The 15,939-nt window shown below is 40.7% G+C and overlaps 1 protein-coding gene across 1 annotated transcript in view; it reads right to left on the bottom strand.

Moving 5' to 3' along the window:
* Positions 1 to 12,156, bottom strand: part of TXNDC11 (thioredoxin domain containing 11) — a gene marked incomplete at its 5' end in the record, with an annotated part of 17,868 nt that extends 5,712 nt beyond the window's left edge. The window contains 6 exons of the mRNA XM_010160315.1: positions 418 to 618; positions 1,807 to 1,919; positions 3,131 to 3,224; positions 9,055 to 9,184; positions 11,143 to 11,240; positions 11,938 to 12,156. Of these exons, the coding sequence (XP_010158617.1) occupies positions 418 to 618; positions 1,807 to 1,919; positions 3,131 to 3,224; positions 9,055 to 9,184; positions 11,143 to 11,240; positions 11,938 to 12,156 (855 nt within the window). The remainder of the gene's footprint in view (positions 1 to 417; positions 619 to 1,806; positions 1,920 to 3,130; positions 3,225 to 9,054; positions 9,185 to 11,142; positions 11,241 to 11,937) is intronic.
* Positions 12,157 to 15,939: the final 3,783 nt, after the last annotated feature.

The raw sequence follows: 15,939 nt of genomic DNA on the forward strand, positions 1-15,939 counted from the left end.
AAAATCGTTTTTCAGCCAAGTTAGTTTCCCTATCTCATTTACTGCACAGCTACATGAACTCCTGTCCTAGGCAGTTCAGAAACGGCACTAACGGCAGAGGAAGAGAAAACTGGAGGGCAACTAAGGAGTGCACAGGATGTAACAAAAACATTAGTTCCCATAGTTTTTCAATTGGGCTGTATTTCAAGTAACACTGTCTGGTTTAATAAAAGGTCTGTTCTTCCTTGGATAACCTTCCTCTGGAAGGATGGAAGGAGAGGAGAAATAGAATGGGGTGGACAGAACACAAGTCCCGCAATCCTCGAATACATTCTTGCTCTCTCATTTGAGCTATGTCAGCTGGAACAGCTCAGAACCCTGACTAGAGTTAGCAAGTTCTAGTATTTTTGAAGTTAAAAATAACTCCATTTCACTTACTTCATCTAAAAGAGGATGAATTTCTGCTAAGGGATTGTAAGGTATAAATATGAGAAGTGCTGGACCTTTCTTCAGCTCATTGTTCAGAAGGAGGCTTTTTCCACCATGCGGTCTCAGCCAGCGTATGAGCATCTCTCGATTTTCCAGAGCCCACTTGCAGATGTTCTCAGCAGTATAGTTCATGATGTCATCTGGATAAATCTTGAGTGGGGGGAAAGAAATAATATGATTTGCCCTCACTTGGTTTAGTAATGAGTTCTCAAATATGGTATGCTTTGTTACCGTAATGCCTAAATTTAACGGCACTAATGCAGCAAGCTGGCAGTGGTCCATATACCCTTTCCCTTTGGGAAATCTTTCCAAATGCTCATCAGATGATAGTAACACACACAATCTTTCGGGCAAAAAGTATTCTACCAAGGAAGCTCTTCTTTCTTTTACTACATCTTAATACTCTTTACTTTTCTCACCAGTATAAATTTTCTTCTTAAGTGAAAGAGCTCAGTCTCTAAGCTCATCACCTATCTTGATTTACAGCGTATTAGAAAACTTTTTCCCACTACTCACACCATATTAACTAATTTTAGATTAGTCTTTTAAGACCCAAACATCAAGACTGCATTTAAACCTGGTATTTCTTATTACTGAATGTGGGGAAAAGAAATGCATAATAAAAAGCACTGACAGCTTCTAGGGCCATTTTAATAAATTACAGAAAGTTTATCTTAAATCATTTTCACAGACAAAAGTAGTTTTATGTATTTAGCAGTAATTTAACCTGGAAAATCCATGTATTTCCTAGTGTCAATTGAATAAAATACATGTTACAATACTTCAGAGTTTCCACTTATGGTAGCAGTGTGAATACATAAGGTTTCTAAGTCAAATAGCAAATCCAGAAGTCAGTGTTTTCAGTCTTGGTCTTCCGAAAACAAGGCACATGGATTAAGTGTTACTACACATTTTCAATAAAATTAGAAAAATCATGCAAATTAATCAGTGTAATGTCATAACTTTCAACTGAAATGCACATTGTCCCTATTCCTACCATCTCTCCACAAAATCTTTGTCCATATCCTCATTAAAGTAGCCTTCTAATTCTGACCCACTGAAAGGGGTAGAAACTTTAGGAAAAGGTATTTGTGTAGTAATTTCTGGGGTGCTTGGGTTTTTTGGGGTTTGTTTTGATCGAGACAATCAACCTGGGTCTTAGCTACTGTTAACATCTGGTGAACAGCAGATGAAAACGTGTATTACTGTACAAAAATATCGTTCTTAAACATCCCGTATCCTAAAGTTCCATGAAACACTTATTCACGGCCTACTATGAGAGAGCTTCAATCTCCATGTCCTGCCTCAGAATCACTGCAACATAAACGCAATACTCACAAGAGATGTATTGACGTGTCTGTGCAAATACACGCTGCCTGAATGCACCAACGAGATCTCCTCTGCAACACGTTTATCCGTGATCACGCCAAAGCGTATTGTTCCAAGGTAATCTGAAAGTGCAAATTTTCTGGCTTTAAATACAATTATACACACTGAACTTCTCTCCGGCAAGCCTAAGAGCACCACCTTCAAACCAAAACACACAACACTGCTGTGTAAAGGCACTGAAATCTTGCTGAATAGCATCTGCCAATACTGGTGATGCAGTGAGGTAGGAGAAAGATGACAAAAGCAGGCAACAGGAACAAACGTGTTCCTCCTCTATTCAATGTCTTGATTTGCTTATTAAATACAGAATCTGGTATCAGAGATGCACCTTGCTACATGTTACGTTATCTCAAAAGCCACGATGAGATATACATATAAGGAAAAGGTACGAACATTGACTGTTTAGGTGATGTACATTTACAGTAAATAGACATTATTTAAATACCTGTTATAGTGTTTCTGTATTTGTAAGTATCCTACACACAAGGATACAATGCTTCTCTTCTAGTTGCAAAGAACTGTCCCAACATATAAATAGGGAAATTTCAGAACACGATATAGGAGAACAGGCTCTATATCATATACCAAGTCAATGGCACAGTAAAAAAATCAGAATGGTATAAACTTTCTTCATTTGCCAACAGGAAGAATTATCTATAAAATGTGCTAGTCTTAAGTTTGAGAAAGTTCTATCCAGAATTTATGACGCAAAAATGGGTATTAATCACATACAAAGTTTGCATATTTAAATGCAAGAGGCTTTTGCATTTTAGATTATTAATGCAGAACAAGAAGGGGAGAAAGTCCTTCTCGTCCTGCTGTCTTGTACCAGCTTTTCCATCCAGGAAAGCCCTTGGCTGAGCTCAGTTACTAGGCATTGACAACGTCAAGTTCACCTTAACGCCTCTGAACCTGACATTTCAAACGTTGCACAACACAAACACTCCTGGATTCAACTTAAATATCTGCTCGTCTGATTATGGCTCTGTATGGGTTGCAGCTACACAGGTAGGTTTTTGAGGAAACTGTATCTTAAAGTATCCTTGAACAGCAGCCTGTCACATACTTCATTCCGTGATGGCCCATCACAGAATAAGCCTTTTAGGTAAGCAATCCTCACACTGTAATAAAAGACAGTCTCATAATTAAATCAACATCAAGAAACACTCAAATGGGATTAATTCCCAAGTTACAAAATATTGCAAAGAATTACTGAAGCCCATATACATAACTCATTCACAGATGCCTTAAATCATGAAAACAAAGCTTTTACCTTTCTTTAATGAATGTAATGCTGACGTGAAGAACGTTAAGTAACCCGGTGGTTGAGGTGACGCATTGAACTCAAAATATCCTAGAACTCCAGGCTGAAATAATAAAAATTAGGGTTAATTATTGGGCACAGCATTTATTTGCCTACAGTAACACACAACAGATTTTGAAAAGACTTACTGAAGAACAGTCACTTTACGCTGCAAGAAAAATTTTAATATTAACAGACCGAATGGTCTGAAGTTGTCACTCAGAAGCTATGTATGAGAGAGGGGTTTTATGGCATAAGTTTCACACCATATATTTCCCATGTTAGCTATTAAAGTTCACTAAAAACACTTCATATTTGCTTTGCAAATATAAGATGAGTCAGTTCCAGCAACAACGTTAAGAACTGTAAGCATAATAAAGACTTCTTTTAGAATGGGAATATCAAAGGTGATTTTTCAGAGTATAAACAACAATCAGTACCACTTTAATTGTTCACAATGTTGCACATAATTAGCAACTACATATGAATTGTTGCGTGAATACTTGAACTGCTAAGCCAACTTATCATCACATTAAGCTATCAGTCATTGTAAACTCTTTCACTACATCCTGCAGGAGTCAGAGACCAGCTACGCAAAAATAATGAAAAAGCCCCATATCCTCCCTCTATATCCTTAAAGATCTTCAAAAGAGCCCCATATCCTCCCTCCATATCCTTAAAGATCTTCAAATTCCCAAACAGACAACTCAAAATTTAAAATTTTCATCCCTAAATATGCCTTACTGACTTTGCCAGTTACAAAGCCTGAATGGCTTCATATTCAATTCAGGAAGAGAATCTGGAAGAAGCAGACTTGGAACAGAGACTCAGAGTCTTTAAACTCCTCTTGTTCCAGAATTTCAATTAAGTTTTGGGTTTAAACTTTGCAAAATAGAATCCATTAAAAATTATTAAGTATGGTTTTTAACACATCACTCAAACTGGCTTAATAAACTTTCAGGACAGAGTAAGTGATGGAATTTAGTAGACAACGCAAGAGCATTCTAGGGATTGATGTGGAACAAAAAATTCCAAACTCACCAATCACCCATTTGGGTGGCAAATATATTCCCACGTAAGTATTTTCATTTGGTATTTCAGAGGCTGCTTTATTTTTTCATTGAGTTTTACATATAACTTTTTAATTTCTTTTAAAAAAATGAACATATTTTGCCTGGTACTGTCATTAGTGACTAATTCCCCAAAAGCCTAAACGAGAAGTTCCAAACACATTGGAACAAATTAAGGTGAAATGTCCTTTTCTAGATTAGTAGAAAAGACAGAAAACTACAGGTAGAAATGACTGGTTTTCCAGTCGAAGACAGCCAGCCAGGATGTGTACTGATGCTCATATAGTTCAACATTTCTATAAGCACTTCAGAAAAGGGAGAGAGGGTGAGGAACAAAATGTGCAAAGTTATTGGGAATCATCAAACTACAGCTGACTCAGAAGAGTTGCAGAAAGTATTTAATGACTGATTAAAGAGCTCTGTAATTTAAAAGCCAATAAATGCAAAGTAATGGGAACAGAGAACAGAAAAAAAAAACCCACAGCTACTAATTAGCTTTTACAATTAGATAAATGCTTTTATTACTCAATTTTGTGTTTATTTTTTTAACGTTTTGGCTCTATTGCACTGAGATAAGGGAGATTTTTTTTTTTCCCCCCCGAATCTAAGACTTGTGCAGGCAGGCAATGCCTGACTCATTTTATCTGTGAACACAGGAAAGAGAACAGTAAAAGGAATGTGTTATCTCTGGGGAACAGAAGAGCCAATATTACATACCACTAATCTATATGGTAGAAATCAAAAAAGAAACTATTGACTGATATTTATTTCCTTACAAGGAAAGAGTCTGTCTGTTTTCTAACAACAATCTATCCAGAACTGAAAGCAAATTCTCACACCATCATTTACCAAAGGCAACACAGCACACCACGCAAGAGCAAGCTATTAAATCAAACCCACTTCTGGATCAGATCCCGCACAGTTGGTTAACGCTCAGGAAGCATTTCTACACACCTACAGCCACGCAGAAAGCTGACACCATGTTAAGACACACGCCAGCTACCTCACAGAGACACCAACTCCTCCCCCACCTCCCCCGAAGCCAGAAAATGATGAGCTCCCTGGGCACATTTAATTATCGTAAGTGAATGAAGCTTTCTGTCTAACTACAGAAGCTGCGTGTTTTCCTCCTCTGTGCTTCAGAAGGATGAGGCCATTTCTAGTAGCCGGGTTTAGTCAGGAGAGGAATGAGACATGCTAGTTTGTATTAAAATGAAACTGTTACATCTCTGCAGTTAAAATAACAAAGGAACTCTGATTATAGGTACTTACAGGTACCAGAAAGAAACTGTATCAATCTCCTGATGTAACTTAGATCTTCATGTACCTTCCAAGACTTTAACTGCTTTCCAAATGGGGTTTTTTCCCTTGCTCTCAAAAATTACATTCTAATTCTTATCCAGTTCTAGTTTTGCACTAGTATCATCTCACAACCACCAAAAAAAACCCCAAACCCATAACCCACCCAACACACTTAAATAGTATCAGAAAACGCAGAATCTTAACTTTTTGAGTCTTCAACCAGAATTTCTCTCACGGGGTTTGAGCGCCCTCGTGAGATCAATACAGCCTCTAATGATGCTCAGGATTTGGTTGAGCCGCCGCAGACATAACACCATATAACTAATTACACTTGCTGTTACATTTAGCTGGATTCTGTTCATTGGTATTTCTTAGAAATAAAACCATGCTAATTAGCATTTGAATACAAGGTACAACACTGCTAGACTGCAGTGTCTCTTGGTGTGGTTCAATTTACAAAAAAATGCTTTGATTGTTTATCTTGGTACCTTGCCAGCAGTTGTTACTTCAGGTACGCTAACACGTTCAATAGATTTCAACATTCAGGTTTCCTCTGATAGATGCTTTTACTGCCCAAAGCTGGCTACTGGAATTTGAACACAAGATTTGAAGCAGCAAAAGCTTCACAGATTAGATGGAAAAGGACAACTATGGGTTTGAAGTCCCAGCTATCAGTAAATTGACAGGCAACAACAAAATGCCCTGGGAATGAGAAGAGTGCACAGCTCTTTAAGCGTGAGAATTTATGCAGAGCAGAACTTCAGGTCAACATGACACCCTGCAAATGACGCCCAGACTCATCTGCTAATAACTTACTGACCTATTGCACACTCCAGGTGACACATAGTGCTGTCCTTGAACAGAGAAACAAAACAAGGAGGAGTGAGCGACAAGCAACTGCTCTGTGCACTCCCTTAGTAAGGGAGACCTTAGTATCGATGTAGAATGACAGAGCCAAGGAACAGAACAGGCCCTGCCTAACTGCAGTCTGGGGATTGGCTACAAAGACATTCTTTTCAACACAACTTTTCAAGTCCAAAGTAAATCCTCCTAACATAAGTTTGCAGAACCCATTCCCTAGCAGAACACAGGGCTGAAAATTAGATACTGATGATGACAAATCTTTCAGAAAATATTCTAAGCTAAAAAGTCATTAGCTTTTCAGTAAAGAAATCACAGAAGCATGATCAAGCAGCAGTGGTCAAAATACCCAATGATCTATCCTTTACAGTCTTCTTTCCCTTCTGCTACGTTTTTAACGTATTAAAGATTAAAGATCAAAGGAAGACACTAGCCAGGGCTCTCAAAATAGCAGTTAGTTTGTACCATGTACGAACGGCCTGTACCCTGCTCTACTCAACCTTCTCACTTCTTCAACACAGGAGTCAGCTCCTGGATTGTACCTTCTTATACAAAAGGTATAAAGGTTCTCGACTTGCACAGAAAACATTAGAAAATGTTCACATTTCTAACTGTTTAAAATGATGAAACTACGTGTTCATTTCTGGTTTAAAACTACCTACCTTTGTGCCCATGTTTCCCTCTCCATCCACCTGCATATACAGTTCTCTCTTTCTTAGGTCTTCTCTGTACACCACCTCCTGATCACTCAGCATTTGCCTTTCTTACTGCACTCACCTGGACTTGCACTAGCCAACTCCCTGTTCCAGGAACGGATCTTACCACATCAGCTGGCTGTTATTTTTGTATCCCTTTCTCCCCTTCTCAACTTTACACAGGGAGGACACTGAGCACCTAGTGTCACCGTCTGGAAAATAACCTCAGCCCTGAATGACGGTGGCGCAGCAGGACAGACCAGCCACTATTCTTAGTGCATTTCATAGAATCATGGAATGGTTTGGGTTAGAAGGGACCTTAAAGACCATCTAGTTCCACCCCCCCTGCCACGGGCAGGGACCCCTTCCACTAGACCAGGTTGCTCCAAGCCTCATCCAGCCTGGCCTTGACCACTTCCAGGGATGGGGCATCCACAGCTTCTCTGGGCAACCTGTCCCAGTGCCTCCCCTCCCTCTCCGGGAAGAACTTCTTCCTGATATCCAATCTAAACCTCCCCACTTCCAATTTAAACCCGTCACCCCTTGTCCTGTCACTATAGGTCCTTGTAAAAAGTTCCCCCCCAGCTTCCTTGTAGGCCCCCTGAACATAAACAAAGATTGGGCATTTGGAGCCACAGAATTTGAAGCACAGGAAGGTGGGGGAAGTTTGAACATAGAAATAAGATTATTTGTTCAACTGCTAGGCAGTATTAAAAAAAAGACAAATTTATGGGGGAACCAGAATTTTTGTTATCTTACTCTTTTCCCAATAGAATTGCACATCCTACTGTACAGCAAATTTAAGCCTAATGACACTATGCTTATTAGTTACCTTTAGAAGAATACCAAGAGATAATTCACATAACACAGACCAACAACCAAAGCTGTTTTCAAATCTCTATAGCAGGCAAAAAGATAACACAGGTTTAGAATGGCAAAACTGAAGCAGTGAAAGGACAACAGAGTCGCTTGTGGTCACGGCAAGTGTCAGCACAGAAGACACATAACTCACTACTGACTCACAGTCCCTGCTTAAAACACTGGAAAAGGAAACCCCCGAATAGCACCTGAGGGATAAATGGAAGCGTGAACAGCACAGCACTCACGTGCAGTAACCACCGGTGGAGTGTGGCAGCTTGCATTTACCAGCACAGACCGTGCTCCATCCTGCAGCACCACCAGCTGTTAGAACACACGCTAACTCAAAGTGCAACGCTGCGTCACTCTCAACCCCCAGAAAGCCCCTTGCATGCTCTGGCCACTACGACAGCATCAATTTGTTGATCAGGTTTTCTGTCCTGCTTTAACAGCTTGGGGTTCAGGAAGATTATGGTACTTCTCCATTGTGCACTATAGAAATGAACAGTTATAATGGGATTAATGGTTCTGTGGTAAGCGCGTATTGTCTAATTAGAAGTTATTAACCCACTAATATTGCTACCAATCTCGGCACCTCTGAACACACAGACTGAAAATTAATAAAACACAATGTACTAGTGGACTAAAATCATGAAGTTACAGTATACAAAGTGGTTAAGAGTTGTTATTTCAATTGAATTCACATTTGTTTTTACTTAACAGACTTATCTTTTCATATTCCTTTAAAAATAAAGCAGTAACTATTAATTTCTCCAATGCTTTCCCAACTTAGACTGCAAGGTTTTTGCAAAAAGATTTCTCCTTTCTTTCTTGTTCATATGTAACTTTTCGGTGAGGTAACAACTTTGACTGCTGTCTCTACATACTAAAGTACTGTAAATTAAAAGCATCACTAAGTCACTGTATAGGGAAGCAACATTATGAATTTGTCATTTCATATTTTTATGATTTTAATGAATTTACAGGGCACTGATTTCAGGATCCTGGAAATAAAACTATTACTTTGGAGCAGATCAAATTTTGATAGTGAAACAAATCAAACTCTTTCTGAACCACAGCGGCAAAGCTAGAGAAGAGAGACAAGTACCTCATAATTTGAGAGGAAATCTAGTAATTTTGATCGAGACGAGATGTAGAGTAGTGGTGTCATCACCCGGCGAACAAACTTTTCAATATAAACAGCACTCATAGGGCCTTTGTATTCAATTGGTCCAAAACTAGTACCAAAAAAAATAATAAAACATTAAGACTTAAATTAACAGTAGAGAGAGTCCCTCCTGGGGGTGGCAGAGAGAGGAGTTACACTGACAGCATGCTCAGCCTCTAGGGAATTGCTCTTCGTGTTAACTAATAGTGGCTTCTGTAAGGGACAGGGGAGTTGTGTCACCAGGCCTGAAGCACAGCGCAGAAATCGCAGCGAGCCTAATGCACCTCTATGGGCAGGGGCAGTGTGTTGGTGGGGACGAAGGGATGGAGACCTCTGAGCCCCATTCGAGAAGTTGATATAATTTATACCTGCACTTTATGATCATACACTTATTGTTTCCGCTTTGTCCAAAGTAAACACGCGCCTTAAAAATGCAGATCTGAAAAATGCTACTACTTTTCACTTGGTTTTTTTGAATCTTTGGAAAGTTCAAACAGTATCAACCTGAAAAGGTGCAGTGTTTTTACAGAGACTTTTACAAGTAGCACTCAATAAAGCAGAGACAAATCCAGTCGCCCTGCTGACAAACACACTCAGTGAGTCTACAGTTTCTCCCGCTGCCATGGGATAAAACAGCCCACACCACATTAAGTAGTGCTACAACAGAAGGTGGGCTGGGCCTCGTGGCTACGATTTCCAGAGCTTCTCCTTCTTGCCCCTGAAATGCCGCATCTGCTTTACTATTATTAGGTTGGACAACGCATCACAGTCCAAAATGAAATCAAACACAAAAAGCACGAGGAATTAGTCCATTCCCACAGAAGAATTTAATGTGATGCATTTTTTAATATAGTTTATACATACAGACACTCTGAAAATCTTCAAACTCCCGCCAAGATACCTATACTCAGATGCTTCGAAATGGTCTTCTGGAGCCCACTAGATTATTCCAAATCCTGGTTTGTTACAAACCTCTGTCTTAACAGCAACATTCACTGCTTCAACACGTCACATGCCCAGTGAACGACACTGGAGGTTTAATATATCAGGCATGAGGGTTGCATTGCCCTTTAGGGGCTTTATGATGTATCAATATGAATTTATCTCTCATCTTGGCACAACTCTGTTTATAGTACCTAAATGTATCCATCTAATGTCTCGTAATTTCAAGATGAATTCAGTTTTAAGTCAATGTACATCTAAGTGGGATTGTTGGGATTTTTACTGCAGTTTGGATTATGCCAGTGCCACCTGTGTCTGTTCCACATTCAGGTGACAAAGATCAGGATTATTCCTCCTCAATACATAAATCCCCCCCGAAAAACAACGTCAGCCTCTGTAATGGAAGAGTGCTGCAGTTCATGATTAGGGTACACAAGTAAAATGCAAGTGATAAACTACACCACATCCAGCTCCCTTGTACCTAGCATTAGATGTGTCTCCTTACCTTCTGCTCCACACAAAGGGGGAGGAAAATAAAAAAAAGAATCATACATACAAATACTAAAAAAATTAAAATGAGATTATATAAAATTCAGTACAATGACATCTCAACATTTGGAGCATAAAAAAGTGAGTGTAAAGTTTAAATTTAGAAGAGAATCTTCAGTACATAGTGCCACTTAAATACGCACTTCAACTCCACTCACTTCAGTAGCCCTTAAGTACATACTTCACTGCTGTCACAAACTGGGACCAGTTGATCTAATCCACCCTCAGAGCAAGTAGACAAGTGAAAGTAATATATAAATCTGAATTCTTTACTTTTCATGGGAGGCAGAAATTCCAGAGATGCATGGGGAAAAGAAAAATTCCTCAAAGATGAAGAATTACACAGCATGTCATTTAGCTGACATTTGCAGCCCTTCCCAACACCGAAGTGGCACACAGGACGATCTTCACCCAGAATCTCCTCCTCTACCACTATTTACTATAGCCATAAATATAACATTTTCAAAATGCAACAATTTTACCTTCTTTGTTTTCCAAAACAACCCAAAAACCCAGACTGTACGTATGAAATCTTACCTCCGATGGTATAAGTGTATCACAGGAAAATAAAAGAAATGCTTCTGCTTCCTGCATTTCCCCTGGTTCCACCAGCAATTTACAGCCACAAACAGCACCTGCAAAGCAGATAAAAATTCACAGCTAACCAAGTACTTAACAGTGACCATCTTTATCTCAGGTGTATTTTCTCTAAACTATTCCATCTGCTACTTTCAGTGTCTTTTCAACCCAGTATTCCATTTCTGGAATTTCCCTCCATTTAGTTCCATTCCCCTTAATTCTATCACACAAGAGGTTGTTTTTTTTTTTTGGTCATTTTGCAACAGCAATCTTCGGGTCACTTTCCTTTCTAAGCTTCTTAATCTAAATCTTTCAAATTTACTAATATAGTCATAATCCACATTAATTACTTTTTCTGCAGAGTGAAGCTGAACGAGCAGAGGTTTAGGACAGCTGTACCTGTGCAGTGTTCACAGGTCACCAACTGCTAGAAAGCAGTGCTAGAGCTGCAATCTTGTCTGACTGCCAGTGTCTGCATGGATCCCAGAACAAGAAGTAAACTCCCTGTAATTTCTGTCTGAAGGCAGGTGAATACATCTGAGGACACTTTACAAGAAGAAACTTTAGAGTTCCCCATTCAGGAGCAGAAATAACAGACAACTGAGCAGGACCCACAGGTTCTCTCCATTTATTCTAACACTGTATGTTAAACTAAAATTCAGACAACTGGCTAAGCTACCCCCAATAAACATCACTTTGGAGATTAAAAACCTATCCGGTCACATGTAAGATCTGCATCTTCTCTGGAGTTACCTGGTCTGACAATCTGCTGGCCACATGTTCTATTTCTTCTCTTGCTGCAATGGACTGGCCACACCAAGGCGCGTAGAAGAAATACAGCACAATTTCTGAATCCTGACGGAGGTGATCTGCATAGTCTAATTGTCCCCGAAAAAGATCAATGACTGGAGACCTCGTGGAGAAAAAATTCACTGGAAGCTTCGCTGGCATTGTTACATCTTTTGCTCGGCTGCAGGAAGGAAATTAAGAGTGGTTACTGAGACTGCACAGCAGTGGTTAAAAACATGTGCTCAAAGCCCTAATCCTTAACCTCAGCAGAAGTCATGCAATGACAAAACTTCAGAAAGTAATGCAAATGACTACAACTTACAGTATCAGAGTTAGTTTCATGAAACGCCATAAAATCTGAACATCACCCTTAACAAGCTTTGGAAAGTCACGCTGTGATACCATGCACTATGTTTATGGGCATGTTAGCGCACACTCTCATTGCTGGTTGCTATAGAGCATAAAATTACCAGGAAGAGTGATTTCTTTGGATTTCTTCCCTGGCCTCATCCTCTTTTAACACCTGTACTTTAGGTAGCAGCGCCCTGATAAGAGAAGAGACACTGGTCATAAAGTTTTGTGATGTGATGTGTGTATAAACAGAGACCATTGCCCTGCCTTATGCTTTGCTTTAAAGTATCCTACACTTCTATTCTTTGTATTGTATCAGGAAAAAAATCACCTAAAGGTGTGTTACTTTATTTTACTGATTAGACCAGGGACTGCAAACTGTTCAGGGCACACTTCCTCTTCAGTGTAAGGACAACAGAAACAAATAGAGTCTCATTTTAAAGAGATTATGACATACTAAATTTCTTAAGAGAAATTAGTTTGACTAGTAATACCAAGAATGTAAACCAAAACACTCAGGAAACCATTTTCTATCAAATCAGCAATCAAACCACCCAGAACTTGTCATTTCCAAGGTGTTCAAAAGATGTTATGGTATAAACTGCCTTAAATGCAAGTGAATGATCACATTCTCTTTTTTTATACCCTCTTAATTCCAAAATTCTCCACTAGCTGTATTTACCCTAGAGAAGTCAGATTCAAAACTGGACCATACCACTGTAACGCTCAATTTTGCCACAGTTCCTTATGTGACAAGAAGATTTAGGAAAGACTCTGCACTCCTTTACCCAGTATCACAATAAAAACTAATCCATACATCTTTTTACCTGATAAATGATGCTTCTCAGGTTATAACTGTAGTAACTGTGATAAAGTTATTAAGCCCTGACCACTGTCAAAATCATACGTTAAGCAACCTACTAACAGTGCTGCCACATTTTCAAACTTTACAATCATTTCAGTTTGTAAGAAGTACCTTTGTTTGTACAATATAGACCCACAAAAGCCCCAGCTCTTCTCTCATTTCCAGGTTACTAAGCATACACTTAAAGTCCACATTTAAGAATCACTCCCAGTATATTTTCTAAGTTATGGAAATTCTTAATTCATATGTGAGAGATAATATTTCCTTCAAAATCCAGAATTTTGAAAATATTAACTGGTCCCTCAGGTTTACAATTCATTAATTCCACTAATCACAAAATTATGTTTTCAGCCAGATGGCCAGAACTCTAGGTCCTCCTATGGACTTCTACCTTCGCTCCTTCCCTTTTCCCAGAGTCAGTAACCCAGCACCTCCTTCCCCAACCCTTAGGTTCTCATGTCACCTCACAACTGACACCTCTGGTTCCCTCCCATTCCTGCACTCTGCTTACCCGAAGTGCTAGCTCCTTCCCATGATGTCTAACTGGGAGCTGGGCAGGAGCCGACAGCGATGGATGCGCTACGGCTCAAGCGCACAGGTCAGCGCACACACGCGGATTAGCTGCTGAAAGCCAAACACGGCAGCCAGGTGTTGATCTCACACTCACACATACTTCTTCAGGGGCACTAACTAGAATTTCTCCTCTTTAACTCGTTAATGAAAATGCACAACCTGAATATGTGTTATACCACTGCTTCCTCTGCCAAACTGAGCTGAATGTGGACATTCAGGTGAAGAGTTATGACGAGTGGGCAGACAGATGGATACAGAACAGCATCAGCCGGAAAAAATGAGATAGGAAATTGGCTCCAAATTGCAAGAAAGCGTGAAACAGATCAACAGAAGTCACAGGACGTTACTGAGTCAGGAACTACACGGCTACCCTCAAATACAAAAAAACCACCCCACCACATTAGTAGTTGTTACTGAAAAACAGAACACACTAATTCAATAGCTACTGGCTTCTTCAGCTGATTTGCTCAGTAGCGTCTCCCTCTGCAATACCAAATGCCTGACAGAGTACTTTTACATAATTTGCAGGTTTACGAAGAAAACAATGGTCTGAACCGCGAAAAACCATACAAGTATAGACTGAGGATTACATAATAAATGACTATGCAAACATAATAATCACACGCTGTTTATTAAAACACTGATTGTGTCATTTACCTGCTGCACGGAGCCTATAAAAACTTGAACTCATTTCAACAGAACACCCTGGCAATAAAGGAATGCGCATGCGAGTGCCTGTAGGATGAGCCCCTGCGACGGCAAGGTTCTTATGGCGGGGCTCTCTCAAAAAGAGATTTGCATAGGGCCAGAAATTATCCAGGTTCTAAACCACGGGCTTTCCAGCATAATACATGTTGGGTCAGGCTTCATTTGGTTATCCCCTGAGCCCCTATAAACCTGCAGTACCTCAAATCCCACTACCGGATTGCCTAGTAGTAAAGGAATTTTCCCTTTCTATATTTTTCACTGGTCTCTGGAGTCACGTGCTGTAAGCGCAGTGGTAGTGACTGCACTCTAGTTTGAGACTTGCTTCCAAACCGTACTGATGTGTGTGAGAAACGACGTACTGCCATCAGTCGTAGTTAACACGTGCAATTAACCTTCCTCCAAATCGCACGTGGAATTTTTACACGTGAATTTTCTACATTTCTGACAGCAACAGAAGAGGGGGAATATTCTTCTGATATTAGTTTGCCTATTTAACTATGATCTGAAAAGCCAAACCCCTTTAATCAAACTTCCTGCACAGAGTACAGGGTGGTGAGGAGCACATTCCAAGCACATTCCATGTGTGAGATTCCAAGCACAGCTAGCAGCAAAATGAAAAGAACATCAAGGTTTTAAATAAAGGAAAGCAGGAAGAAAACAGAAACATCTTTGTAAGTGCAAAAAAACCCCCATTATTTAGTAATGGCCAGTAAAACAGGGAAGTGATTAAGTTCAGAAACCCTTCACCACACATTCTGCCACACGGCAGGAGCTTTACACGTTGGTCTGGTCACTGTGAGGGAGAGTCTGCTGGCACAGAGGCACTGCCGCCCACAGAGCGACCCACGGACGGACTCAAAACTCACCCCGACTCACACAGTGCTTTCTCTGCGGGCAGGTGAGAAAAGAAGGGACTCGGTATTCTTCGGAAGCTTTACCTGCGAGTCAAGTGTTTCTTGGAATAAAAATCTGTCAGATTCCGCAGAACTGGGACGTGATCAACTCCTGCAGACTACTCCCAAAACTGAACCCCAAATGCGGTAGATGTTCCAGGATTCATACAGTGTATGCCTTGCGGCACGTACCAGTCTCCTTGACCTAAAGCCCTGCCGAGCACGGGATCCCAGCTCAGGCCGGCAGCGGGGCTCACGCGCCGACCCCGCATCACCCAACCCCCGTGCCCCCAGGTACCAGCACCTGGGCCCTGTCCCCAGGCACGCCGGGCTGTCGGCAATCGGAACCGGAGTCACCCCTGCAATAAGGCTCCGGCTCCCGAGGGAAGCACAGCCAGACGCGGAACACCTCCGGTAGGCTGTGGGCCCGGCCACACGCGACAGGCTCCCTCCGTCCGAAGCAGGTGCAGGCCGTGGGGGTGTTAACGCCAACACATGCGCCAGCAACGGCCCGTTTTCTCGCACTGTGCCCCCGGGCCAACGCGGCCGGATGAGGCGCTGAGGAAAGGGTTTCAG

Source organism: Eurypyga helias, unplaced genomic scaffold (genome assembly GCF_000690775.1).
Source record: "Eurypyga helias isolate BGI_N326 unplaced genomic scaffold, ASM69077v1 scaffold21191, whole genome shotgun sequence".
Taxonomy (NCBI): Eukaryota; Metazoa; Chordata; class Aves; order Eurypygiformes; family Eurypygidae; genus Eurypyga; species Eurypyga helias.